The following is a 27,490-nucleotide window of genomic DNA, read 5'->3' as shown; positions in this document are numbered from 1 at the left end:
CCCGACTCGGCGCCTTGCGGCCCCTTTCACGACACGCCCGCGCCTCGCTTTACGGCCGCGCTGCGACGTGCCTGCGTGCGCGCGCCCGCCCGCCCGCGGAGGGGGCGGGGCGATCCCGCCGGCCGGTACCCGGATGCCCAGTCTTCCTCCCGGGTACGGTGGGCCGCCGGCGGAGCCGGCCGCAGGCACGGCTGGCTGCGGACCCCCTGCCTGGCCGACCCTGGCTGCCCTGACCGGCGGGCCGGCGTGGCTCGCACCTGCCGGGTCCAGATGAGAACCGAAGGCCCAGCGACGTGGCACCCGGGAGGACGGGACACCTTTCAGTACCCTGTCCTAAAGCAGCGGCCTGAGTGGGAGCCCATGTGGCCTCGCCCTGGGGAAGAGGTGCCGTCTCTTTCAGATCGTTCGCCTGGGGGGGTCCATTTCATTCCTCCCCTGCTCAGCCCCAGATCGAGCAGGAAGGACGGGTGCCGCTCCCCCCTCTCACTCTCGGGGGTGCCCATCCGGTGGGCCTAGGACCTGCCTTCCTCTTACAGCGCCTCCCGGCCGGGCTTGACACAGGGGAGATCCCGGAGAGGGAGGTGCGGGAAGCGGCAGCCAGGAATTCAGGGATAAGCAAGCCCTGCAGTCGATGGCTAGCTGGGTGGGAACGCACACAGGTCTTACACTCCCTACTAAGCTGCAACCCTTAGTTTTGACCCCGCCTGCGCATATCCAAGTAACCATCGCATTCTGGGAACGGGACATCGAAAAGAAAGACACTCAGCCCTAAAGGTTTTAAAATAACCCTCGGGAAGAAGACTCATCGGATCACAAGCATGTTGGCAAAGAAAAACAATACCTAGCTCAAGGTTGGACATCCTTCTTAAAGAAAGCATCTGGTAGAACCCTTCCTTTGTTCAAAAGGAAGTTCATTGACAGGTTGTGTTGATGCTCTCAGTTGAGTCTTGAAAAGTAAATATTAACGCTACAGGGAAAAAAAAAAAAAAAAAGGAAGTTCAGACATCTATGTCACAATGACCCCAGTTGAATCAGCAGGCCAACTTAGAAATCCGTGGGCCCAACTGATGACGGTGTAACAGCAAGAATGTGCCGGGTGCCCAGAGTAAAGGGGAACACTTATCCAGGACAGATTAGGGCCACCCCTCAGCCCACTTCCCCCCCACTAAGTCCTCCTGATAACAAAGCAGCGGGCCTCTCCCAGGACACCCATGCTCTGCCCCAGAGCTGCCTTTGGCTTCTGCTTGCTTCAGCACTGCCAAATTCTTACTTTTGTGCCGGAATTCTTATTCTAAGATCTAGGTCAAGGACCTGGAGAAGAACACTGAGGGGATGGTCCCTAACTCTAGAAAGGGATTTTCACAGGTCTCACCATCACCAGTGACCATTTCATTGCCCTGAAAGCTCTCTGCCGTATTCATTTCTCCGTCCTTAAAGGGTCACGAATCTTTTTATCCTCCCAGTTTTGCATTGCTTACATCATAGAGTTGGAGTCATGGTAGCCATAGACTACATTAAGATTCATTTCTTTTTTAGCACTAATACTCCATTGTAAGGGCCATAGTTTATCCACTCATCTACTGAAGGCTATGTGCTTCTGCACTTGGCAACTGTGAATAAAGCTTGTGTAAACATCTGTGCACAGTTTTGGTATGGGTACATAATTTATGTAGCTCAGTTTCCTGAATATCAGGATTACACTTGTGTACCACCATGCCCAACTCTCTTTATGATCAATAGAAGGGTGTGTGTGTGTGTCTGTGCTAATAACAGTTTGAACTCAGGGCCTCACATTCTTGCTTGGCTTTGTTATTCAAGGTTGGAGCTCTACCACTTGACAGTTTCACATTTGACTTTTTGTTAGTTAATTGGAGATAAAAAATCTCACAAATTTTCTTCCTGGGTTGGCTTCAAACTGCAATTCTCAAATCTCAGCTACCTGAGTAGCATAAGCCACCATTATTTGGCCATAGTTCTAATATTAAGCATCTGGAAGCATCTTTTTTCCTTTCCTTTCCTATCCCTTCAAGCCAAGGCCTGGGGCATGCTAGGCAAAGGCTCTGTCTCCCTTGTCTCACAGCCTGGTTAGTGATGGCCAGGAACTGCTACATGGCTCTGTTGTTGTTTTTTTGTCATTTGTGGGGCTTGAACTCAGGCCTTGGGCACTGTCCCTAAGGTTTCTTGCTCAAGCTAAATGCTCTACCACTTTGAGCCAGAGTTCTACTTTTTTGTGTTTTGTGTTTTTGTTTTTGTTTTTTTGGTGCCTAATTGGAGATAAGAGTCTCAGGCTGGGCTGGGAATATGGCCTAGTGGTAGAGTGCTCACCTCGTACACATGAAGCGCTGGGTTTGATTCCCCAGCACCACATATACAGAAAACGGCCAGAAGTGGCGCTGTGGCTCAAGTGCCAGAGTGCTAACCTTGAGCGGGAAGAAGCCAGGGACGGTGCTCAGGCCCTGAGTTCAAGGCCCAGGACTGGCAAAAAAAAAAAAAAAAAAGAGTTAAGGCCATACCCTCCTTGTACGTCACCTTTGTGATAGCAATAATTTTTTTTAAGTTAAAGCTTAGAAAGGAGGAAAACATTCATGTGAGAGGTGAGACGTGAGCTGGTTTGAACACAGATGACAGATTTTAACTTTTTATTTAAAAAACACAGGAGGAGCCCGCTCCCCCCGAGGCCATTTCTGGCCGTCCACCTGTGGGATGGTGGCTTCCTCACCCGGGTCCCTCCACGGGGCCGGTCACGGGCCCTGTGACACGGCAGGGGTCCTGGGGACTTGGGTGGGTGGGGGGGCGGGGGGCTGCTCACTGCTGCCGGAAGTGAACGAAGAAAGTCCGGATCTCCTTGGGGTGGATGGTGACCCAGGTGTCTCCCGGCGGCCTTGGCCGGGAGGGGGCGGAGCCTGAGGGCGGACGGAGAGCCTGGCTGGCGGCCCCCACCCCCCACCCCCCCACCCCCGCCCAGAGCTCGGTGGCTGTTCATGATGGCCGTCGGGCGCCTGCGCCACAGGAACCCCCCCTTCCCCCCTTCCCCCCCCCCCCCCCCCCGTCCACCCCAGGACCATAGTGAAGCCCTCTGGCTGATCTCACGCGGGAGGCCACCCCGTGAGAAGACTGCCCTGGGCCCGCCCTCCTCCAGGTCCCTCGGGAGGGACGCAGGACCCTCCACCTGCCCCCCCCCCGCCCTCCCACCAAGTGCTGGCTCGGCCTGGAGCCCTGCTGTGTGCAGGGGACCCACTGAGGTGGGCCAGGAGAGGGCGGAGCCCGGGGTGGTGGGGTGGTGGGGGGGGGGGACTCAGGGAAGGCCTGGCGGGGCTGGAGGGGGGGAAGGGTGCGGGTGGAAACTGGGCACACGTCTGTGGCCTTGGCTCCTGGCCTGGGCGGCGGGGGTGGGGGGCCTGCCCCGCCCCGCAGCCCTTCCACCCCCCCCCCCTCGGGAGGGTAACGAGGGCCGAGGTGCCGTCCGGGGCGCACGAACCTCTCCGGCGGGCGGGCTGTGTCCTCCAGGTCCAGCGCTGGAGCGCGCGCGCGTCCCAGGTCCCCGTGAGCGAGCGCTCCTCCACGGCCGCCAGGGCCCCCAGGCCGCCCAGCACCGCCTGGGGGGGTGGGGAGGAGGAGGGCTGGGTGCTGGGTGCCCCCCGCCAAGCCGGGCCCCAGCCCCTAACGCCGCACCCCGGCCCTGTTCATCTGCAAGGTCGGCACTGTGAGCTCATGCCACAGGTGGGGAAACTGAGGCTGGGTGTGCGTCCCCGGGCAGTCTGCAGGGCAAGTGGGCACGGGTGGGGGCTGGTACCGCCGTAAGCAGTGCCAGGTGAGCCCTCTCCCCCCCCCCCCAGCCCTCAAGGTCACAGGGGCAGATGCTTGAGGGGCCGGGGACGCATGGGGGGGAAGATGGACGCGTGGGGGGAGGGAGATGGACGCAGACCTTGGGTTGTCAGACTCTAAATCATCCTTAAAGAGGGGTCTCCGGACTGGACCCTAGCTACTCAGGAGGCTGAGACCTGAGGATGGCAGTTTGAAGCCAGCCTGGGCAGGAAAGTCCGTGGGGCTCCTCAGAGTCCGCAGTGGAGTCCTGTCTGAAGGGGGGGATCACTCGCCTTGAGTGGACAATGCTGAGGAGCAGTGCCCGGTCCAGAGTGCCAGCGCCAGCCAGGATTGGCACAGAAGGAAAGGAAAGGAAGCGTCCCGGAATGGGTGTTCTTCCTGACGACGCTCATGGCGCCTGTGGGGTCAGCATGGTCCCCCGGGCCCTGCTGGCCCTGGTGGTCTCACAAGCAAGGCCTTCAGGCCCAGGGCGCCCTTCCAGGGCGGGGCGTTCCTGGGGTGCGGGTGCAGGGCGGGGCGAGCGTTTACCTCGAGGTCCACTGTCACCGGCTGCGACAGGACGGGGTCCTCGCCCACCTCGTACAGGTGGCGCAGCCGCAGGAGGACGCGGCGCAGGTCTGCCTGGGCCTCCCCTCGGTGACCTTTGGGGACGGGAGGGGGCGGCGAGGGGCCCGTCAAACAAGCCCGAATCTGGAGGTGAACGCTGTGGGTTCCACTCCAGATCCTCAACCTGGGCGCCTCAGTCCTCGCTTAGATGGAGGAGGGGGCTGAGGCTGGGGGGGGGGACGGCCTGGCTGTGGCTGCCTCCTGGCCCCCACCCTCATTCCTGCTGCGGCCCTGTCTGGATGGCCCCCGTCTCTCCATCCTCTCCCTCTGGGGTCGGGGGTGGCCGCGTGGCTGTTGTGGCTTCTGTTATGGTTCAGCCTCCCTGGGGGGGGGGGCCCTGCCCCCCTGCTGGGCACAGAGCTGGGAAACATGAACTCGTGTTCTATGTAGAGGGCGAAGGCGCGGGCTCTCTGTTGCTGTAGCGGTCCCCGGCCACGCTGGCTGACACCATGACCTCAGTAGCCAGGTCGTCTGCGTGGCCTGGAGTCCCAACCCCCCTGACTGCACTGCACAGCAAGCTCCCTGACGTCGTTCCTGCTGCACAAGTGAGAGGGGAAGACTCGGGAAAGCACTGAGCTCCAGGTCCTGGGGAGGCGGGTGGTGCAGGAACTGAGTCCCGGCAGGGTTATGACGACCCTGCTGCCCGTGCCCAGCAGAGCTGCGGGCTTCGTACAGTCGCCTTTGCGTGCTCCCGGCGCAGCGCTCTTGCGTCGGGTCCAGAGTCAGGCGAGGTCTCCCTCCGCCCGCCCCTGCCCTGCCTGGCAGATGCTGCTAGCGTCTGCCCCCGGGCAGCAGCTCCAGGGGCCCCTCACGCTGCCCCACAGAGCCTTTCGGGGTGGGTGTGGGTGTGGGCCCCAGCCCGGGCACTGCGGAGGGTCCCCCCCAGCATGGTGTGGCTGGCCCTCCCCCGCCCCTGCTTGCCGGGCCACTCTGGTTATTTTAATATCCCTCTGCGGGCTTTGGTCTCCTCGTGTGCCAGGTGAGGGGGGGCCGGGTGACCTCACAGGGCTGTGGCAAGGACGAGGAGAGCCCCCTTAGCCTGGGGAGGAGCCAGGAGAGAGGGGGGAAGGGACGCCGCGGGGACCACCCCACCTTGCTCAAGGTGCCGCAGGTGCTCGGTGTGGTTGGTGCTGTAGCTCCAGCCGGGGGTGCTCAGGATCTGCAGGTGCAGGTTTGGGGGGAGCGTCACAGCTGTCTGCCGTCCGAGTCCTGGAGGGCAGGGGAACTGTCAGGTGAGGAGGGCCTCGGGACTCTCCACATGGGGTGCCCTGTCTCTTCCAGCCCCCTCCACCCACTCTGGTGTGCTGCCTGCGGCAGGGCCAGCGGGAAGACGCCCATCCCGACCCCGGGGCTCCACTCCCGTGCCTTCCCCGAGTGACTTCCCTCCACATCCAGCTGCTAGGATGGCAGAGCTTGAGGGACCTTGAACCCGCTCACTTGCCATCATGAATTCTAGATGAGAACAAGGGCCGGAAAGTTCACAGAGCCCTGATTATCTACCCGGGGTCCCTTCTTTTGTCAACTTTTAGCAGAAAATACTCAAAGGGACCTCCACCCCAGCCCCTCCCGCGGCCTACTTATAGCCAAACCTGCTCATCATTCTCCAGGGCATATGATTGGCCCAGGCACGGGCCACCTGACCTGAGCAGGACCAATCAAATCCTTCCCTGGGAGAACTGTATATGAGACTGGAAAGTTTGAGTCTCAGTTCCTTCTGGGTATTATGTGGTAGGGATAGATAGAAGGCCAGCTGCTGCCGGGAGGAGAGAGCTGGTTTCTGAGAGCACTCTGGGCTCCCCTGGCCATATCCCAGCCAGGAGGATGAAGAGGAGGAGGAAGAGAATGCCACCTGCACACCCTGCACAGGTGAGGCCAGGAGAGAGGGTCTCAGACCAGGCCTGAAGGCTCTGCTACGCGTCCGCTCTTCTTGTGGTTATGCGGACCTGGGCGTGAACTCTCCCAAGGCTCAGCAAGTTCAAGGTGAGTTTCTCTCACTTGTACCAACAGAGGGAGACCAGGCTGGGGGGGGGGGGGTGAGTAGGGGCAGGATGGAGCTTCTCAGACACAGTGACTCCCTCACCTGCAGACACCCCCATCTAGGAAGGAGCCACTGTAGGCTTCCCTGGGCCCGACCCTGGAAAGGTGCAGCCTAGACACTTAGCCGGAGCCAGGCAGACAGGCCAGTGCGGCCCGGGACGCAGGACCTCCATCACTTACTCACAAGCTCTGCGCAGCCAGGGGGGCCTTTGTGTTCATCACTTCCAAACCGAGAGACTTCCCTGACCACTCTTCAAGTGATCTCTGGTCTCCTCCTGGTTCAAGTCTCATGGTGCTTTAAACGAGACTCTGGGGTCTCCACGGCTTTCTTCTCCCGCCCCCAAATCCTGTCCCCGCCCCTGCCTGTCCTGTCCCCGCCCCTGCCTGTCCTGTCCCCGCCCCTGCCTGTCCTGTCCCCGCCCCTGCCTGCCTGGCCCTATCCCTGCCTGCCTAGCCCCGCCCCTGCCTGCCTGTCCCCGCCCCTGCCTGTCCTGTCCCTGCCCCTGCCTGCCTGGCCCCTCCCCTGCCTGCCTGGCCCCGCCCCTGCCTGTCCTGTCCCTGCCCCTGCCTGCCTGGCCCCGCCCCTGCCTGCCTGGCCCCGCCCCTGCCTGTCCTGTCCCCACCCCTGCCTGTCCTGTCCCTGCCTGCCTGGCCCCTCCCCTGCCTGCCTGGCCCCTCCCCTGCCTGCCTGGCCCCGCCCCTGCCTGCCTGGCCCCGCCCCTGCCTGCTCGCGAGCTGCAGGACGGGGCTGTGTCCGGTACACCCGGAGCTTGCGGTCTCTGCGGTGGCTCAGTACCCGCGTGATGACAGCGTGACTCACAGCGCCTGCCTGCTCGTGCCCCGGGAGATGCTGGCTGTACAAGTGGCGCAGGGCAAACCTCAACCCATGCTAGCTGGACATGGGTGGTGCAGGCCTGGAATCCCTGGCTACTTGGGAGTCAGAGGTCAAGAAGATCTCAGTTTTAGGCCAACATGAGCCAAAGCTTGAGCGACTACATTTGAGTGGAAGGAGCTGGCTGGTGCCCAGGCCTGTACCCTCAAACGGTGAGCGTGGTTAAGAAGCGAGGCCCTGTCCAAAAAGGTAACTGCACAAAAAAAAAGGAGTTGCGGTTCTGCCACACGCCTACTCGGCAAACACGAGGCCCTGCATTCCAACTCCAGTACTGCCAAAACCAAACCAAACCCATCCTAATCAAGATCTCCGGACAGAGGCAGAGAGTATGGTTCAGTGATTGTGAGAACGCAACCAACATTGCATCTCGGTACTCAATGCTTCAAAGCCGGCTCCACGGTACCCCTCAGTTCTAAGCGTGTCCACTTTAAAAAACGTCTCTCACGCTCAGCTATCTGTGTGTGTGTGTGTGTGCGCACGCACCAGTATTGGGGTTTGAATTTGGCTTGCTTGCCTGGCTGGCACCCCGCCACTTGAGTCACACCCCAACCTTGCTTTCTGCCAGTTGTTTTGGAGAGAGCGTTTCATGGACCTCTCTGCCCAGGCTGACCTTGGCACCGTTGAGGCCTCAGCCTCCTGAGTAGGGAGGGTTACAGGCAGGAACCACCAGCACCAGGCTGAGTTCTGCTATTTTGCTGGAGATGCAGAACTTGAGTCCACGGCGCCTTAGTGGAGCCAGAGCAAAAGCTTTGCAGGGAAACTGCGAGCTGGCCGCGCGCTCACCTGGTCACAGCGCACCCAGATCCAGCCCAACTACCTTTCCACAGGACACAGCGGTACGCGGAGGCGAAGACGTGAAAGGAAGACAGCAAGAAGGGAGGAAAGGAAAGAGCGCGAGAAAGAAAGGCAAACGATCACAGTCTGCACTCGTGGGCGCTGGCGGCCGGCCCCTGAGATCCCAGCTACTCGGGAGGCTGAGATGCACAGGAGGAGCCCCCTCCACGTCTAATCAACAAGCAGGGCGGAGGGCTGGGGCGCGGGGCCCAGCGCTGGCTCAGTGAGCGGCCGCCCGACTTCCAACTCTGGTACCAATAAAAATGAAATGAAATAAACGAGATCAGGTTAATGGGAGGAAAAAGAGCAAGGCATAGAAAGCTACTCCAGGGAAGAAGACGGAGGCGGCTGGGCGGATCCGTGGAGCAGAACAGGCGGGCGCCTTGGAGGGGCGCAGTGCCGCAACCGCCCCTTCCTGCCCCAAGGCTGCCGGGCCCCGGCCCTCCCTGCGCGGCTGTGGGGGGCGGACCCGGGGCGGGGGCGGGGGGAGGGGGGGCGGACCCGGGGCGGGGGCGGGGGGGACGGGGGGCGGACCCGGGGCGGGCTCACGTACCCCGGGCGGGCGGCCCCGAGCCCGCCGCCTCGCGGAGCAGCACGATGGGCCTGTGCTGCAGCGCCAGCCCGGCTCTGGGCCGCAGGGCCGCGGCGAGCGCCCGGGGCCCCAGCAGCAGCCAGAGCACGGGGTGGACGACCGAGGTGTCGTTCAGCGTGAGGTTGTAGTTGAGGTCCCAGGCCAGGTTGTTCCACAGCCGCCGATGGAGCATCACCTGCGGGGGGGGAGGGAGGTTCCAAGGCCGCCAGGGCAGAGGGGACTCCGGCCCCGCTCCGCCCTGCCCCGCCTACCTCCACCTGCCCGTTCCCTTGGCTGGAGACCCCGTGCGCCCGCTCCGCCAGCAGCACGAGCCTGCTCCCGCCGTCCTGGATGAAGGCCGACTGCGCCATCGGGTAGTAATTCTGCAGACACACACGTCGCCCGGGGGGCTGCTGTGCTGCCCGGCGAGGCGGCCCCCCACGACCCCTCCTCTAGCCCCAGTGGCGCAGGGGGCAGGGGGGAGCAGCCGAGGGAGGCTGCCCCACCGGTATGGGACGCAGGGGACCGGCCCCAGAGCCCGGCTATGAACTCAACATGCGTCCTCCCAGCCAATGCAGTTCACAACACAAAAGTGAGAACAGAACCACACGGTGCCTGCTCTCTGGAGAGGCCCTCAACGCATGCGGCTGGCAGCTCTCCAGTGGTTCCCGCCAGGTGCTTACGCCTGTCATCCTAACCACTCAGGAGGCTGAGATCTGAGGATCCAAGTGCAAAGCCAGTCCAGGCAGGAAAGTCCATGAGACTCTCATCTCCACTTAACCACCAAAAAGTCAGAAGCAGAGCTGCAGCTCACGTGGCGGAGCACAGCCCTGAGGCGAAAAGGCTACAGGTCAGTGGTCAGGCCCTGTGTCCACACGCTAACACCAGCACACAAACAACGTGCGAACAAACGAAAACCCCCACTGCCCAGAGGCCGGGCTGCGAGGAGGCGCCGGCAGGGAGCAGGGGAACCCCCCCGCGGCCCCCCAGGCCTGGCCCGCCGCGTACCCGCGCGATGGCGTTCTCCCTGAACGGCTGGTAGGGCCTCCGCTGCATCTGGTAGCCGTTGTTGTCCGAGTAGAGGACCTGCCGGCTGTTCAGATCGGTGCTGGTTCTCAGGATGGCCTCGCGGTTCAGCTCCAAGGGGCCCGCGCTGTACTCCTGCTCGATCCGACGGCACAGCAGCTGCCCGTCGGCCTCCCGGGGCACGTGGGCCAGTCGGGAGTAGATGGCATAGCTGTACGCCTGGGCCGAGGCGTGCCTGGGGAGGGAAGCCGGCCATGGAGGCCTCCGTACGCCGCTTCCTTCCTGCACCCAGGGCGGGCCCCCACCGTGCCTTCCTGGTGCCGCGGACCCAGCCAACTCAGGAGCCCGCGTCGGATACGATGGAGTTGCTGTGCTAGACCTGGACCACCAGTGGGCGAACTAGAGCCCCTCTGCGGGCCCTGCATTCAGCCTGGGCTTGACAACACCCAGCTACACAGGCACAAGTGCGCACGCGTGCGCAGGCAGAGGTTAAAGCCTCTTCTTCTTTCTCCTGCTCCTGCTCCTCCTCCTCCTCTGCCTCTTCTTCCTCCTCCTCCTTCCCTCCCTCCAATCCTCCTCCTCCTCCTCCCTCCCTCCCTCCACTCCTCCTCCTCCTCCTTCCCTGCACTCCTCCTCCTCCTCCTCCTTCCCTTCCTCCCTCCACTCCTCCTCCTCTTCCTTTTTTGCCAGTCCTGGAGCTTGAACTCTGGGCCTGGGCGCTGTCCCTAAGCTTTTGTGCTCAAAGTTAGCACTCTACCACTTGAGCCACAGGTCCTCCACTTCCCGTTTTTTGGTGGTTAACTGGAGGTGAGACTCTCACACGCTCTTCTGCCCAGGCTGGCTTTGACGCGAGATCTTTAGATCTCAGCTCCCCGAGTGGCTGGGATTGCGGGCTGGAGCCACTGGCGCCCTGCTAGAGCCCTTCTTCCCCGGTTCATCGAGCGGGCCGGGCCCGGAGTGGAGCAAAGATGGCCCCGGCTGGCTGTCCCGCCTGCAGGGGTTGCCCTGAGCGGTGCCCGCCCCGCCCCCAGGCACCTGTAGAAGAACTGCCGGATCTCCGTGGCCAGATCTCCTGCCACAACCTCCATCTCCACGGCCTCCCACGCCGGCTCCGCGGGCTCCGCGGGCGAGAACAGGTAGTTGTCGGAAATGGGGCCCCGTTTCACGTCTCCGTTGACGTGGTACTCGAGGAACTCCTGGGCCACGCGCACGGTGCGGTTACTCTGGCTGTGGCGGCGAGAGAGGAAACGTGGCTGTCGTCCGGGATGGGGTCTCCACCTGGCCGGTTCCATCTGCTTTTGTGGCTGCAGGACAGGTGGCCGGCAGAGGGCGCTGCTGGCAAAGGCGCTGGCCATCCTGGCGGCCGACACTGGTCCCTGAGCCAAGCCACCGACCGGCCACAAGAGGGGCTTCTGTCATGCTGATGTGAACTGTCCGGCCGGACATTTCCTCACCTCCTGTCACATGCCAGGGTCTCCACGTCCTTGTTAACGTCTCCCAACCCCCAAGAGACATGGGACGTCCACTGGTTTCACTACCAAGGCATATCGGGGGGCACAGAGGCCGGCCCGCTTGCTGAAGCTTGCTCAGGATGGCAGGAAGTGCCCTTTCTGTCCCCTCCCTGTGTGGCCACGTAGTCCCCTTGTTGGAAGGTCACAGTAGAAAGTCAAGAGGTGTTCTGGCTGAGGAAAGTGGGGTTCATGACAAATGCACTGGGCGTGGTCTAGCTGGGGACACAGTAGCTCTGAGTCAGGGTCCGGAAGCACACGGGGCCGGTCAGGAGTGGATAGCATAGGTGTGGGCCTGGGTCGTGGGGTGGGGGGAGAACAGGACCGGCCCCCAAACCAGCTGGCCTCTCTGTCCTCCACAGACAACTGTGGCATAAAGAAATATGTGAAGGGGGGCTGGGGATATGGCCTAGTGGCAAGAGTGCCTGCCTCGGATACACGAGGCCCTAGGTTCGATTCCCCAGCACCACATATACAGAAAACGGCCAGAAGCGGCAATGTGGCTCAAGTGGCAGAGTGCTAGCCTTGAGCGGGAAGAAGCCAGGGACAGTGCTCAGGCCCTGAGTTCAAGGCCCAGGACTGGCCAAAAAAAAAAAAAAAAAGAAATATGTGAAGGAATGGATAGGTGGTGGGCGGGCGATGGGCAGGTGGATGAGTGGGTGGGTGAGTGGATGGTTAGATGGATGGATAAACGGATGAGCGGGTAGATGAATGGATGGTGAGATGGATGGATAAGTGGATGAGCGGGTGGATGAATGGATGGTGAGATGGATGGATAAGTGGATGAGCGGGTGGATGAATGGATGGTGGGATGGATGGATAAATGGGTGAGTGGGTGATAGACAGGTGGATGGGTGGATGTGTGGGTGACAGGTAGTGGATGGATGAGTGGGTAGGCAGGTGGGTGGGTAGGGAGGCGGGAATTCTAAAGTCCTTTCCTACTGTAAACACAGCGTGGCTGTGTGCTGAACTGACATCCTAAGCTTCTCCAAGTTCACAGAGGTGAGTGACATGGATATACTTTTCCCCGGGAAGTCACCCCTCACTGCCGCCTGGAACGAGATGGGTGCTTTGCGCTGTTGTTTTGTTTTTGCTTCTGAACTACAAATCAGAGAATCACAAGAAGGGGTTTTGTAGGGTCTGGTCCTTCCCGCGGGCGAGGGCGAGGAGCCGATGTGTCCCGGGCTGGGCAGAGCTGCCCCTGCGCCCCGGCCCTGGCCCCGTCTCCCTCCCCCAGACGCCGCCCGGCAGGCGGGTGGCCCGTCTCACCTCTCCCAGATGCCGTACAGCAGGTTGGAGCTGGGGTCCAGCAGCACGGTGTAGCAGTCGTTCCTCACGCGCACCAGGCTCCGGCCGCCCTGGCCCGGCTGCCTCCGTGTGCGGCGGCCGAACCTGAGCACGCGGGCGGCGGGGGCGGCCTGGGGCTCCGTGGCGGGCCTGAGCCAGTAGTGCCGGTAGCTGAGGCCTGGGATCGTGGTCAGGATGAGCAGGTCGTAGGCGGAGGGGAAGCGGCTGGAGCTCTGGATCTGCAAGGCCACCCACGGGGGGCAGATGGGAAGGACCCGCCGGTCACCCGGGTAACCCCGACCGGGCACGGGGGTCCTTCCGTCTCCAGGACTGCGCTGAGTTCCCCCTGCGGCCGTGCCACTTTTGGCTTTAGCCTCTGGGACTCCCCCTCCTGCCCTCCCACATCCGTCAGCCCCAGGGACGGCTGGCGGCTGCGGGGGTGGAGGAGGGTGAGGGGTGGGCTCCCACCTGCCCCTCTCCTCCCCCCCTCCCCCTCCCTCTCTGGGGCTCAGCTCCGGAGCTGTCGGCTTAGGGCCAGGAGCCCGGGCCCAGGGCCAGGCTTCGTTTGGGCCTGGAGCGTTTGTCCCGGGCGGGCGGTGGCGGCAGAGGCTTCGGTGGCCGGGCGGCCGTCCCCCGGGGGGGGGGGGGAGTTCTCGTCCCTACCTGTGCAGGCACGCGCTGGCCCAGCTCATCCGTGACGCTGACCCGCGGGGAGCCGACAGTCAGGGTGATGACGGTGGTGACTGTCCAGGCCAGCGGGTTGTAGACTGAGGCAGAGTATCCCGCCGGCTTTGTGCCTGTTCAGAGAGCAGGCTTCACTCGCTGCTACCGAGGCCTCCAGTTGCCCCTCGGGAAGAGGGGAACCGAGGCAGGGGAGACCCAGCTCCCCCGGGGCCGGGGCCGGGGCCGGGCAGGCCACAGGTGGTGCTCACAGCTGCAGGTCCCCAGCAGGGAGGTGGGAAGGGAGCGTGTCACCGTCACTGAGCAGCTGAGGTCCTGTCTACCCAGAAGCCTCCCTCCCTGCCGGACCACTTCACTGGCAGGGAAACTGAGGCTGGGCGAGGCCCCCATCACCTGCCCGAGCACCCAAATCCTAAGGCCTGCATCCAAAGCTTTTGGTGTTTGGCCCCGAGAACTGCTGAATTCTCTGGGGCCTTGAGGTTCAGGTCTAGTCCCCTTGTCCATGGATGTGGCTCTGTGGTTCGTTCCTTCCTTCCTCCCTTCCTCCCTCCCTCCCTTCCTCCCTCCCTCCTTCCTTCCCTCTCTCCCTCCCTCTCTCTCTCCCTCTCATTGGTCACAGGCCTTGAACTCAGGGCCTAGGCGCTGACTCTGAGCTCTCTCACTCAAGGCTAGCACTCCACCACTTTGAGGCACAGCACCACTTCTGGTTTTCTGGGGGTTCACTGGAGATGAGAGTCTCATGGACGTTCCTGCCTGGGCTGGCTTCGAACCCCGATCCTCAGATCTCAGCCTCCCGAGCAGCTAGGGTCACAGGCGCCCGGCTTCCGCGACCCATCTGTCCCCCGCTGCCGCTCGACGTGCCGCTCTGGATTCTGACATCGCTCGTTCCCCGGCCTCCCTCCTCTGCCCGGCTCATCTCCGCCTGGACCTCTCTACCTCCTCCCTGCCCAGGGAAGCGCCCCGTGGGCTTGTGGGATTGCCCCCCGCCCCCCCGCGGGAACTGCCCCGCCCAGCAGTGACGTCACAGCCCAGGGGCCAGCTCTCCCACAGTGTCCCCACAGGCTGGAGTCCCCGTGGCCGGTCCCTGTCCGTCCTAGTCTGTTCTAGCCCTGGTCCTTCGGGGTCTTCCGGAATCTGCGGGAGGGACGGGGGTCCGCGCAGACCAGGCGGGAGGGCAAGAGGCCAGGTGGACACGACGGCCAGACACCGGGAGGAGACCGGGAAGGCCGGGGCCGGGAGGGCCGGCGGGTAGGAGATGGGCAGGTGGGGAGGACGGCGGGGGGAGGGGGGCTTGTACACGAGAAGCCACGTGCATCTGTCAGGGGTCACTATCTGTCCCTCTGCACCTGCGACATCGCAGAGGCGAAGACGCTGGTGCGTGGCTGCCTAGAGACGGGCACGGCCCAGCTGAGCTCAGGAAGGAGTGACGGGGCCACCCCCCACCCACCCCCTCCCGCCCTGCCCCCAACACTGCAGGGCAGCACAGAGGGCGGGGCAACCCCTCGCTCGGGGGCCCCCCCCCAGGGGCCCCCAGTAGGGGGCCTCCACTTCCAGGGCTGGGAAACGAGGACAACGGCAGCTCCTATCCCGTGGGGAGATTTTCCAGAGCACAGCGACGCGTCCAGCACCCCACGGGAACGTGTGGGGATGAATAAAATGCAGGTCCTCCCTCTAACACCGGCCCTTCCGGCTTTCCCGGATGAAGATTCAGGGCACTGGCTTGGCTGCCAAGATCACCCGTGCACTGAGTGCGAGGTTCCTGTGGGCCAGGCCCCGGCTCCCCACGGGGGCCCGGCTTACCTGCGTGAGCCCTCGGAGCTGCCCGCCGCTCCCCTGCCGGGTACGCGGGCCCCTCCGGGGCCAGGGCGGCCATGAGCTTGCGCACGCCCACCGTGCCCGTGGCCAGGTGCTCCGTGTACATGTCGCTCACCTTGGGGGACTCGGTACCGGTGATGGCATCGTGGTGCTGGACCTGGCCCGGGCCGAGGGGGAAGCGGATCAGACCCGGCCCTGAGAGGTGGCGACCGGGCACCGGCCTCTTGGCCGGGCGGAGACGCACCGCCCTCGGTTTTACAGAGAAGGAGACAGACGCGCACAGCCGCAGAACTCGCCCCGCTTTCCTGGTCTGGGGGCAGCTCCTCGCCTGGCCTGCTCTCCGTGGCCACAGGCCTCCGGGGAGGACCCCAGGTCCCCTCTGGGCTTGGCCTTGCCACGGGCATGACATCTTCCCCTCTGAGGTTTCACAGGTGAAGTCTGGGCTGGCTGGCCCGATGGGGTTTTTTTTTCCTGTCTTTTCGAACCCAGGACGGTGCATTTGCCAGGCAAGTGCTTTGCCACTGAGCTGATGGATTTTAAAGGCCACCTCTTCCTTCCCAACATCACAAGTCCTGCCTCACCATTCCCTTCAGGTCACTGCGAAACCGGCACGGCACTAGCCTCTCCGCTTTCTGGATGGATGATAGGTGACACGACCTCCCGAGTCTCAGTTTCCCCCTCTGCCCCGTGGGTGTATGTGCGGGGGGTGGGGTGTGAGTGGAAAGATGGACGTTTATAAACCCTTTGGGTCACGGGCATTATCACGTCCATCACCCCACGATCTTCCTGGGTCGGGGTGCGTGGGCAGGACGGACCCGGGGGACACTTTATAACTCTGCCTTTCACCTCCCTGGGTAAAGCCAGCCACCGCCGGGCGCCGTGGGGGCCTGGCCCGGCTCTCCCGTGCCCTGACCTCCTCCCCGGAGGGGACCTGGCTTTCTCACCCGTAGAGAGGGGTCCCCGTGGGGGCAGGCACGGGGCGGCGGAGGCCCAGGGCGGCTCCCAATGCTGGGGGGCGGGGGTGGGGCATTACCTCGGAGACGGCCCAGCGGAGCCGCCGGAGCTGCCGCAGGGCCCAGGCCGGGTCCAGAGCTCCGCGGGGGGACGGCCACAGGTAGCGGGTGAACATGGACTCTCCCGCGTACAGCAGCGCGCTGGCTCGCCGCGCCAGCCCCTTGAGCGAGCTGCGGGACGTGAAGAAGCCCGTCCACGCCTGCCACCGTTCTGGAGGACGAGGGCAGGCCATGAGCCCGAGGTGCCTCGAACCACGGGGCCTGGTCAGCCCAGCTCCCAGAGGAGCCACAGACTAGAGGATCCCGTAGCCCCTTCCACCTAGGCCAGAGGGCAAGTGCTTCACAGGGTGGCCCGGGGGACGCCTGTGCTGGGCGCAAACAGAGTCCTTCGTTTGCATGGGGCTGTGCTGGGATTGGTGCAAATGAAGTCCTTCATTTGCATGGGGCTGTGCTGGGATTGGTGTAAACGTGGTCCTTCATTTGCACGACAGTCTGCTTGCTGTGATTGGTGCAAACAACTGGACCACACCCCCTTCCTCACTATATAAAAAGGTTGTTTTATTATTTCCGAGATAAGATCTTATGATACTGCCTTTGCCCAGGCTGGCTTCGAATTTATCATCCTCCCGTCTTCAACTCCCAAGTAGCTGGAATTACAGGTGTGCGTCCCCTAGTCTGGCTTCAGCTCCCTTGTTTGCAGTCTAGTACTAGGGTTTTGAACTCGGCCCTGCACCGGCCTGGCGGGCACCGTGCCACCAGAGGCCCGCTTTCAGCCCTGCTTTTCCCCCGGTCGATATGAAGGCTCGTGCATACGTTTCTGCCCGCTGGCTTTGACCTGCAATCTTCTGGATCTCAGCCTCCTGTGATCCACCACTGCCGGGCTTCAGCTCACTTCAGCCGAGGCGTACCCTCCCGCGCTGATCCTCGCCGGGCCTGGGCAGAGCCTCCTCCTGAGGAGTTTGTCTGGCCTACCTTCCTTGGAGGGGCGGAGGGGTCCAGACCTAGAGTTGAACTCAGGGCCTTTTGCTTGCTAGGCAGGCACTGAACCGCTCGAGGGGAGTCTGGCCTGCAGGAGCCGCGCACGGGACGTGGCAGGGGTGTCCTCGCTGGGACTGGGCGGGTCAGGTGACCGCCGGGCACCCCAGTGCCAAGCCCACACTGAACTGAGGTGGGGAGCAGCTGGATGCCCTCCCCTCCCCCCAGCAAAGCGCTACCCAGCCCCCCGGGGCGTACCTGAGGAATAGGGCAGGAAATCGTGGTGGTCGCGGACGCTCCAGGTGGCGTTGAGGGTGTGCAGCCCGTGGAAGAACTCGCCCAGCGTGGCGTACTGCACGGAGACTCCGAACTGGGCAGCGTGGCTATTGACGTGCTCCAGCAGGGGGTCCATGTTGGCGAACTGCACCGAGGCGTTGAAGAACTGCTTGTCACAACCCTGTGGGCCACCAACAGGAGCCCCGGCTGGTACTTCTGGGGGCAGGGCCCGGGCCCTGGCAAGTGGGCTCATCAGAGATCCTGCCAGCCACCCTCTGTGGTGCCAACCAGAGCCCCAGAATGGCTCCTGTGGTCGTGGCTCGTGAGTCTCTCATACGACTGTCAGAATCGCTACCTATGGGTAGACTCACTGCAATGATGGTTCTTTGGGGGTTTTTTGGTTTTGTTTTGTTTTGTTTTGCTTTGCCAGTCCTAGGCCTTGAACTCCGGGACTAAGCACTGTCCCTGGCTCCTTTTTGCTCAAGGCTAGCACTCTGCCACTTGAGCCACAGCGCCACTTCTGGCTTTTTCTATATATGAGGTGCCAGGGAATCGAACCCAGGGCTTCATGTATACGAGACGAGCACTTTACCACTAGGCCGTATTCCCAGCCCCTGGGGTTTTGTTTTGTATGCAAGTCCTGGGGCTTGAACTCAAGGCTTGGGTCCTGTCACTATGTTTTTTTTTTTGTTTGTTTGTTTATTTTTTGCAGAAAGCTAGAGCTCTATACCTTGAGCCATACCTCTACTTACAGCTTTTTCTTTTTGGTATTCAAGAGGGTCTTACTGACTTTCCTGCCCAGGTTGGCTTTGAACTGCAATCCTCAGATCTCAGCCTCCTGAGTAGACAGGATGACGGGCGTGAGCCAGTGACATCCCGCCTGATGTATTTACCAGCAGAGACCCAGCTGTCACTCACGCTGACCCGCTGAGGCGGCAGACTTGGGTTGGAAAGGCAGGCTTCGGGCTTCTGGAGCGGGCCCGAGTCTAAAGTCCTTCCTGGCCTCTCTGCTAATCGCCGTGCTGTCTCAGGAAAACTCCTTCATCTCCCTCAGCCCCTTGGGCAGCAAAGCCTGCCTCCCAAGCCCGGCAGTGCCAGCTGGTGGACGGGGCAAACATCCCCCAGAACAGAACAGGGTGTGGCGCTGGCCCTCACCCAGTGCCCCCCCGCACGGACCCTTGGTGAGCCGACGGGGCTGAGGCGTCGGCAGGGAAGGGCGGAGCCGCGGGGCCTGGCGGGAGGCGGCGCTGGTGGGGGGGAGGGGAGGAGGGTGGTGTTGGGGGTAGGGGGTCCCCCGCACGGGCCGGGCCTTACCCAGGGCCAGAGCACGTGGGGAGTCCGGAACCACGCGGCCCGCTGCTTCACGTTGGCCACTAGGGCCTCGGCGTAGAGGTGGATGTTGTCGGGGGTGACGGGCTCGCTCATGTTGGGGTACACCCCATCAGGGGGCGGCTCTGGGAAGACGGCCACGCCATTCCAGTAAAACCCAGTCCTGTGGGAGGGAGCGGAATGCAGGGGAGAGGGCTGAGTGTGGGGCTCCAGCCGGACCGGGGTCTGCCGGCGGGTACGGAGGGCGCAGCTCCCCCCGCTCCCCGCGGAGCCGGCGGCCGCACCCCCACAGTGCTCAGTGCGGAGGGCATGGGGATCGCCACGCACTCGCTCCTGCCGGTGACCTTCTTGTCAACAGACCTGGGGTGTCAGCACCCCGGTGGGCTGGGCGGGGCAAGGACTCCCGCTGGGTATGACACGGAAGGGTGTGCCCCAAGTTTCCACTCCAAGTCCACAGAGCCCACCGTGGACGAAGCCCAGGATGGGCTGAGCATGAATGGGGTCCCCAGTGCCTCAGGATCTGGGGCCTCCGCAAGGCCAGCCGGCCTGTGTCACCCAACATCAGGTGACAGACAGGGTTGGTCATCTGGAGCCCACAGTCCTGGGGATCCCCACCTGGCCACATCTCATCTGGGCAAACCACCCTCCTTCCTGTTGTGAGGACTATCAACGGAACGCCAAACCCAACACTGACCCCCCCATCCACAGCACCCCAGACCCGACACTGCCCCCCACAACCACAGCACCCCAGACCCGACACTGCCTCCCATCTACAGCACCCCAGACCCGACACTGTCTCCCACAACCACAGCACCCCAGACCCGACACTGCCCCCCACAACCACAGCACCCCAGACCCGACACTGCCCCCCATCCAGAGCACCCCAGACCCGACACTGCCCCTCATCCACAGATCCCCAGACCCGACACTGACCCCCTCATACACAGATCCCCAGACCCGACACTGCCCCCCTCATCCAGAGCACCCCAGACCCGATACTGCCCCCCACAACCACAGCACCCCAGACCCGACACTGCCCCCCATCTACAGCACCCTAGACCCAACACTGCCCCCCTCATCCAGAGCACCCCAGACCTACCCCGGGGCCAGCCCAGACCCCAGTGCCCTCTTGGCACCTTGTGGATGGGGTGGGGAACCCAGTCCAACAATTCTGGGGTGCCGGGGGGTGGAGCTGCTCTGGCAGCAGGCGTGGGTGGGATGGGGGTGGGGGGTGATATTTTAGGAGACTTGGAGGCCAGCAGGTTGAACTTCCTCGCCTTGCAGTCAGGGACCGCGGAGGCCCAGTGCGGTCAGGGACCTGCAAGGCGGGCGCGCAGACCCGGGGTGCGGGCATTCAACAGGGGCCCCCTGAGACAGGGACTCAACAGAAGCCCTGGGGTCACTCAGAGGTGGCCTCAACCCTGCATCGTCTATTCACAGCCAGCTGTGCGCCCCTGAGCTGGCGAGTGGCCCCTCCGAGTCCCCGTCACACCCTGGGAACCGGGAACCCGGTGCGGCGGGCGGGCGGGCGGGCGGGCGGGGGCCGGCTGCCCCGTGGGCCCCGTGGGGCGGGCCCGCGAGGCGAGACCGCACGCACCTGTTGGAGAAGGGGATGGCGGAGGGGGTGCAGTAGCTGTACTGGTCCATGACGTGGGTGAAGATCTCCTGCCGGGCCCCCAGGGACCCGGACCCGTGCCACACAAACTGGAGCCCCTGAAACATGGCGGGGGGGGGGGACCATGCCTACGGCCTGGCTGCCTCGCTGCCCCAGGGCCTCCAGGGCCGGCCCTCCGCGGGGCAGGGACGAGCCGGCTCCTGGCTCCTTCCTCCAGCCGTGGCCAGGGCCTTCCAGAGGCTGCTGACTCACCACCAGGCGGCTCAGGGCGGGGGGGGGGCTCCCCGCCCAGGCCTGGAAGCCGAGGGGACCCAGGGCGCTCCCACCGCTCCAGCTCCTCTCCGGCTCTGGCCCCAGGAAGGCGCTGACACCCCCTGCTGAGTGGGGGTGCCTGGGACCCCAGGCGGCCAAGCTGGGTGAGGCCTGCAAGGTGGAGGGAGGGCCTCCGGGAGGAGGCAGAGGCTGGGGGGAGCGCCGTGGCCAGGCGTGGTCAGTGGGGGGGGGGAGGGGCGCGGCGGGGGGGCTCACCGCCTACCTGGGCCTTCTGCATGGCATCCTTCAGGTCGTAGTCGATTCGGGAGATGAGGTGGGCATTGAAGCCTGCCAGGGCAAACAGGGTGGGGGTCGTGGCCGATGCACCGAAAGGGTCGACTTGCCAGGAGAACTGGGGCTGGATCCCAAAGGTTTCGTAGAGAAAGCCATGTCCTTCTGCGGAGAGAGCACCGAGATGGGGCTGTCCCGGTGAGCAGGGTCCCCATCGCCTCGCTCCCCACCCAGGGCTCCCTGCCCGGCCCCCGGCCTAGCGGGTCACAGAGGTGAAGGCTCTGACTTCCAACTCTTAACTGCACATACGGTGCCCAATTCATCACCAATTTCTACGGCTCAGAGGCATTAGGTGCATTCATGTTAAACAACTATCCCATCCATCAACACCCCACCCTCCCATCGACCCACCTACCATCCATGCACCCATCCACCCATCCACCTCATCCGTCCACCCATCCACCCATCCACCTCATCCGTCCACCCATCCACCCATCCACCTCATCCGTCCACCCATCCACCCATCCATCTACCCCACGCATCCACCTCATCCGTCCACCCATCCACCCATCCCACCCATCCACCTCATCCGTCCACCCATCCACCCATCCATCTACCCCACCCATCCACCCATCTGTCCATCCATCCACCCATCCATCTACCCCATGCATCCACCTCATCCGTCCACCCATCCACCCATCCATCTACCCCACCCATCCACCCATCTGTCCATCCATCCACCCATCCATCTACCCCACCCATCCACCTCATCTGTCCACCCATCCACCCATCCATCTACCCCACCCATCCACCCCATCCGTCCACCCATCCATCCACCTCATCCGTCCACCCATCCACCCATCCATCTACCCCATGCATCCACCCATCTGTCCATCCATCCACGCATCCATCTACCCCACCCATCCACCTCATCCGTCCACCCATCCACGCATCCATCTACCCCACCCATCCACCTCATCCGTCTATCCATCCACCCATCCATCTACCCCACCCATCCACCCACCCATCCATCTACCCCACCCATCCACCCATCCATCTACCCCATGCATCCACCCATCCGTCCATCCATCCACCCATCCATTCATCATCCATCCATCCACCCATCCATCTACCCCATCCATCCACCTCATCCATCCATTCATCCACCCATCCATCTACCCCACCCATCCATTCATCATCCACTCATCCACCCATCCATCTACCCCATCCATCCATTCATCATCCATCCACCCATCCATCTACCCCATGCATCCACCCATCCGTCCATTCATCCACCCATCCATCTACCCCATCCAGTCATCATCCATCCATCCACCCATCCATCTACCCCATCCATCCACCTCATCCATCCATCCATCCATCCATCCATCCATTTACCCCATCCATCCACTCATCATGCATCCCAGAACTCTTTCCACTCTGCAAAACTGAAACACTATCTTTAGATACCAGCTCCCCATGTCCTGGGGTCCCTTCTCTGTGGGTGTGGCTTTTCTGGAGACCTCCTGTAAGTGGAACCCTGCAGTATGCGTCCTGTATCTAGCTCCTTTCACTGAACACTGGCTAAGGCCCAATGGCACTGGGATTGGGGGACAGAGCAGCAAGTCGGCCCCGAGGAGATGCCGAGGCAGGTGTAGGCGGGTGTGGGTGTAGGCAGAGGGTGGTCTGTGGTCAGGCGAGGAGCGGGTGAGGATCTGCCCAGGAGTGGGGTTTGGCAGCATGCTCCGGGCCTCAGGGATTCCAGCAGGAGCAGGTGGAGCGTGCAGGAAGTGGGGGGGGGGGGGGGAGGAGGAGCTGTGGGGGTGGGTGGCGTGAAGGAGGCAAGGTCAGGACAGCACACTGAGATGGCAGGCAAGTTCTGCCCCTCCACAGACGGGGTAGCTAGAGGAGGCACAGGTCCCAGGGCTGCCGGCGTCCACATTTTGTTCAGGGAGGCATGCCGGCCTTCACCCAGCAAGAAGGTCCAGTGGTCTACAGCGGGCATGCCCAGTGCACCCTGCCAGACATGTGCACTCCATCTGCCTGGAGCCAGCAGCGACAGCCACTTGGGATAGCCCACTAGGAAGCCACGGCACGGAGACGCTTCTACAGCCTTGGGTGCCTGCACACAGATCCCTGCAAACAGCCCCAGGAAGACCCCACAGACACCACCAACCTCCGCTGCCTGGGGACTCTCTCTGCTGAAGCTGGACACACGGAGTCCCAGCTAAAGACTATCCTTCCCAGCCTCCCCTGCAGCAGGTGGATGTCACATGACTCCATTCTGGCCAATGGACTACAGACCCCAGCTTCCTCTGCAGCAGATGATAGCCTTTGGGAGAGCATTAGAAACTACGGACATGTCCTCCATCTCCCTCTGCAGTGAGGAGAGACGATGGGACTAACTTTGGGCCGGATCCAGCCCAGGTGGAAGTTACGGGTTACGTTCCCAGCTGGCCTTGCTGCTGTGGGAGGCCTTGTGATTTAGCTCTGGGCAACGTAATTTGTGTTTTCTCACTTTCACGTGGCCATAGCTAAGAGACTGCCTTTGTTCACAGGAGACTTGGACTTTTGAGCAGTGCTGGAACGGTTGAGGCTCTGGGGACTCTTGCAGGTAGACTACATGTATTTTGCATTACGGGATGGACATCAGCTGGTGGCGTATTTTGGGAGGTTCTGGAAATTTTAGGAGGAAGTAGGACACGGAGGGTGGGTCCTTGGGGCATCTCACCTCCAGCCACTTCCCGTCTGTCTCTCTGTTTCTCTCTACCCATTTCCTGTCCGCCATGAGCAGGCTTCTCCTCTACACCCCCAGTGCTGTGTTGTTCCGCTTCACTGTGGGCCCAGGATCAATGGAGCCATCCACGGACTATGGGTCAAAACCTTTGAAGCTGCAAACCAAACTAAACTTTTTCCCTAGGGCTGGTTTGCTTCGGGATTTGGCCACAGCTGTGATAAAAGCAACTAGTACGGTGGTCAAACCTGTGAGCTGTAGGATCTGGTCGTCAAGATGGGTCACAGCCTCGTCATGCATGACCTGGCCTCCAAGAACAAACTCCAGGCGTCCTTCTTTCAGGAGCTGGTGGACCTGGGCACGGGTGGGCAGAGAGAAGGCAGCCAGGTCATGGGTCATGAGCCGAGCCTGGCCTCAGAGACCTCCGTGGAATTCCCTACCACAAAAGCAGGACACCATCGACCCGAACATCTACCTACAAGCCCACCACCCAGGAAACACCTGCTCCCTGGCTCGCGTTAGGCACCTACATCTATGTCGGTCATCTATGAATGCAGTGCGTGTGTGAATATTGGGGCTTGAACTCAGAGCCTAGGCATTGTCCCTGAGCTGCTTTTGCTCAAGGCTAGTGTCCCCCCACTCGAGCCACAGCGCCACTTCTGGCTTTTTCTGAGTAGTTTATTGGAGATAAGAATCTCACAGACTTTCCTGCCCAAGCTGGCTTCAAACCACGATCCTCAGATCTCAGCCTCCTGAGTAGCTAGGATGACAGGTGTGATCCACTGCCATTCAGCTTATAAACACTTTTTGGAGGTGGTAGTGGGGGTCGTGGTCATGGTGGTGGTTGTGGGGCTTGAACTCAGGGACTGGGTGCTGTCCCTGAGCTTTTCTGCTCAAAGATAACACTCTACCACTTTGAACCAAAGTGCCACTTCTGGTTTTCTGGTGGTTAATTAGGGATAAGTCTTTCCTGCCCAGGCTGGCTTTGAACCACAATCCTCAGATCTCAGCCTCCCACTAAGCTAGATTTCAGGCACGCGCCACTGGCACCTGGCCTTTTTTTTTTTTTTTTTGCCAGTCCTAGGCCATGAACTCAGGGCCTGAGCACTGTCCCTGGCTTCTTTTTTGCTCAGGGCTAGCACTCTGCCACTTGAGCCATGGCACCACTTCTGGCCATTTTCTATATATGTGGTGCTGAGGAATCGAACCCAGGGCCTCATGTATACGAGGCAAGCACTCTTGCCACTAGGCCATATTCCCAGCCCCGGCACCTGGCCTTTTTAAATAATCTCAAATTCATGAAAAAGTTGCAAGGAGAGTACCAGGAGCTTCCCACCATTCCTCCCCAGGTTTGCTTATGAATGTTTCTGACCAATTGTTTTTTTCCTGCTCTCTACACTTAAGCTTTGTTGAAATTACTTAAAGTAAGTCAGCAACAGCTTGCCTTTTGCTCAGAAGAACAAGGATGACTAGCACTGTCAAAAATCAGGACATTTAACACAAATAGGAGCCATTAGCTTTAAAGCATAGTCCTGATGCAAATTCCCATTCGTGCCTCGAGTTTCCTTTTCCTGAAGCAAGAGTCAGCCTAGCAGCATGGGGTGCATGAAGCCGCCACCTCTCTTCTACAGAAATGGAAGTGATGGGGTTCACAGGGCCAGTCCCAGCCCGTGGTGACACCCACAGGCAGGTGCGAGGCTGCCTCCTCTGTCGGAAGCTGCTGTCTGCCCTTGAACCACAGAGACCCCGGATCCCGGGCCCCAGCTCCTGTGCCGGGCAGGCAGACGCCGCCCATCAGGGGACGTGGAGGCCTGGGCACCTGGGAATGGCATTGGCAGGTGCCACCGCTGCCTCTCAGGAGGGCACTGCTGGCTCGTCAGCGCCGGCGAGGTTCACATCACCAGCCGGCCGGCCAGGGGGAAAGGAGGCTCGTCTCTGGGCTGCGGTTCCCACCGAGCTCTGTGGGTTCTCAACCCTGGCCGTCTGGCCGGCCGCGTACCTGGCGCTTCTGCTGCTCCGAGGCCACGCCGTCCCACCACAGCCGGAAGAACTCCTGCTCCACGGCGATGAAGCGGCGCTGCCGCCCGCGAGCCAGCTCGGCCACCACGGAGGAGTAGACGTTGGCCGCATACGCCCGCATGCTTTCCTGCGGAGGGGGCGCTGTCATACCAGTGTTCTGGGGCTGGGGGGGGGGGGGCGGTGGCGTGGAAAGCTGGCCCCAAGGAGCAAAAGGAAACATCCCGCGAGACCAATTAACTAACCACAGCTGGACTCTTCACTGAACACGGCGGTGGGGCTCCTGCCCCCCCAGCCCCCGCAGCTGGACCCCTGCTTGACCCAAGGGCACCTTCTCTGTGCCCGGGCGGGCGGGCAGTGATGAGGTGGGAACTCAGAGGGCACCGGCTCCCTGCTGGGGGTGAGGGCGGGACAGGAAGCAGGATGTGCCCTGTGGGCACGGGGTCGGGGCAGCTCCCGGGAGGAAGAGGCCAGCCCGGCCCTGGGGATCAGGGGTGGTGGGCAGAGCCAAGACCCAGGGGAGCGAGGTGCAGCCCCCTCACCCCAAAGGAGCCTGCTTAGGCTGGGATAAGGGGGGGACGCAGGTGGCAGGGGCTCCCAGAAGGGAACATACTCCCCAGGCTTTCCCTGAGGGCCTGCCTGGCTCCCGCTGGGTGCTTCTGGGGACAGGCCAGGCGGCAGCTGGACCCCACTCCTGGCACTGCTGCCCGTGACCCCCATTAACAAATGGCCTAAGCAGGGGCCAGGGAGCCCAGGCGAGGTGGTCACTGGCCTCGGGAACTGCACTTACCCTCTCTGCTTTTTATTTATTTATTTGCCAGTCCTGGGGCTTGAACTCAGGGCCTGAGCACTGTCCCTGGCTTCTTTTTTGCTCAAGGCTAGCACTCTGCCACTTGAGCCACAGTGCCCCTTCTGGCTTTTTCTATATATGTGGTGCTGAGGAATCGAACCCAGAGGGAGCACTCTACCGCTAAGCCATATTCCCAGCCCCTGCACCTACCCTCTCTGGGCCTCAGTTTCCTCTTCTGGGAACTAAGAATGACTGGCCGAGTCTACCCCTAAGGTTGTCTCCATCTGCTGATCACCGCCCCTCCTCCCACAGATCACCAGACAAACCCAGGACCAGATTTAACACTCTACATCCACTCTCCTGGCCTCTCTTTAACATCTGAGGAGCTAGGATTACAGGCTTGAGCCACCATGCCTGGCCCTAGAGTGACTTTTGAATACTACAGAGCAAAAAGAAGGGGCTGAGTCCCGTGGGTACAGGAGAGGAAAGCCTTTGGCGTAGGGGGCACCGGCACTGCCAAGGCCCTGAGGCAGGAAGGGTTTCAGAGGGGATAGAAGAGCCAGGTCAGTGCAGTGGGGTAGAATGAATGGACAGGAGAATCTTTGGCTCCTTTGGAGTTAGGAGTCCAGCTGACCGCCGTCCCCAGTGGGGTGGGTGTGGGGGGGTAAGAGGGTGTCTGATGTTCACAGTGATGACCGCGATGCAGGCTCCTCTCGCCTCCATTCCTTCCAGGGCCTCCAGGGCTGTCCTGAGGCCTGGCCCGGCACCCTGAGCAGGCCAGTTGTCAGCCCTGGTACCTTCGACAGGGCCCCTCCTGTACAGAGCACCAACTAGTGATGTCACTCCACAGATGGGGGGGGGGACACGCGGGGGGAAGCAGGGGGGCCACCCACCTGCACGGTATACACCCAGCCCACGTCCATGTGGCTGTGCGGCACCACCCAGGCCCGGATGGGGCCCTCGGGCCGGGACCCCCGTGGCAGGGGCGGCAGCAGCAGCAGCAGCAGCAGGAGCAGCTCGCGCAGCCGCCCCATCCCGCCTGGCCAGTCCCGGTCCCGGGGTCTGAAGTCCGGGGTCTGAGGTCAGGGGGCCGCGGCGGGCGGTGCACTTCCGGGTC

The 27,490-nt window shown here is 62.1% G+C and overlaps 1 protein-coding gene across 1 annotated transcript; it reads right to left on the bottom strand.

The window, feature by feature from the left end:
• Positions 1–2,622: 2,622 nt before the first annotated feature.
• Man2b2 (mannosidase alpha class 2B member 2) lies at positions 2,623–27,490 on the bottom strand. Its single transcript, XM_048364343.1, has 19 exons — positions 27,267–27,490; positions 25,567–25,713; positions 23,816–23,921; positions 20,826–20,998; positions 20,273–20,388; positions 18,661–18,838; positions 17,329–17,527; positions 16,116–16,306; positions 15,068–15,239; positions 13,250–13,383; positions 12,569–12,825; positions 10,827–11,018; positions 9,774–10,026; positions 9,038–9,148; positions 8,748–8,961; positions 5,524–5,640; positions 4,354–4,466; positions 3,479–3,596; positions 2,623–2,903 (listed from the first exon to the last, which is right to left on the bottom strand). The coding sequence occupies exons 1-19, from the start codon at positions 27,405–27,407 to the stop codon at positions 2,806–2,808; spliced, it is 3,030 nt and encodes a 1,009-aa protein (XP_048220300.1). The 5' UTR covers positions 27,408–27,490; the 3' UTR covers positions 2,623–2,805.

The sequence above is a fragment of the Perognathus longimembris genome, chromosome 16 (genome assembly GCF_023159225.1).
Source record: "Perognathus longimembris pacificus isolate PPM17 chromosome 16, ASM2315922v1, whole genome shotgun sequence".
Lineage (NCBI taxonomy): Eukaryota > Metazoa > Chordata > Mammalia > Rodentia > Heteromyidae > Perognathus > Perognathus longimembris.
The sequence above is the reverse complement of the archived record's forward strand: the minus strand, read 5'-3'. Positions and strand labels throughout refer to the sequence as shown.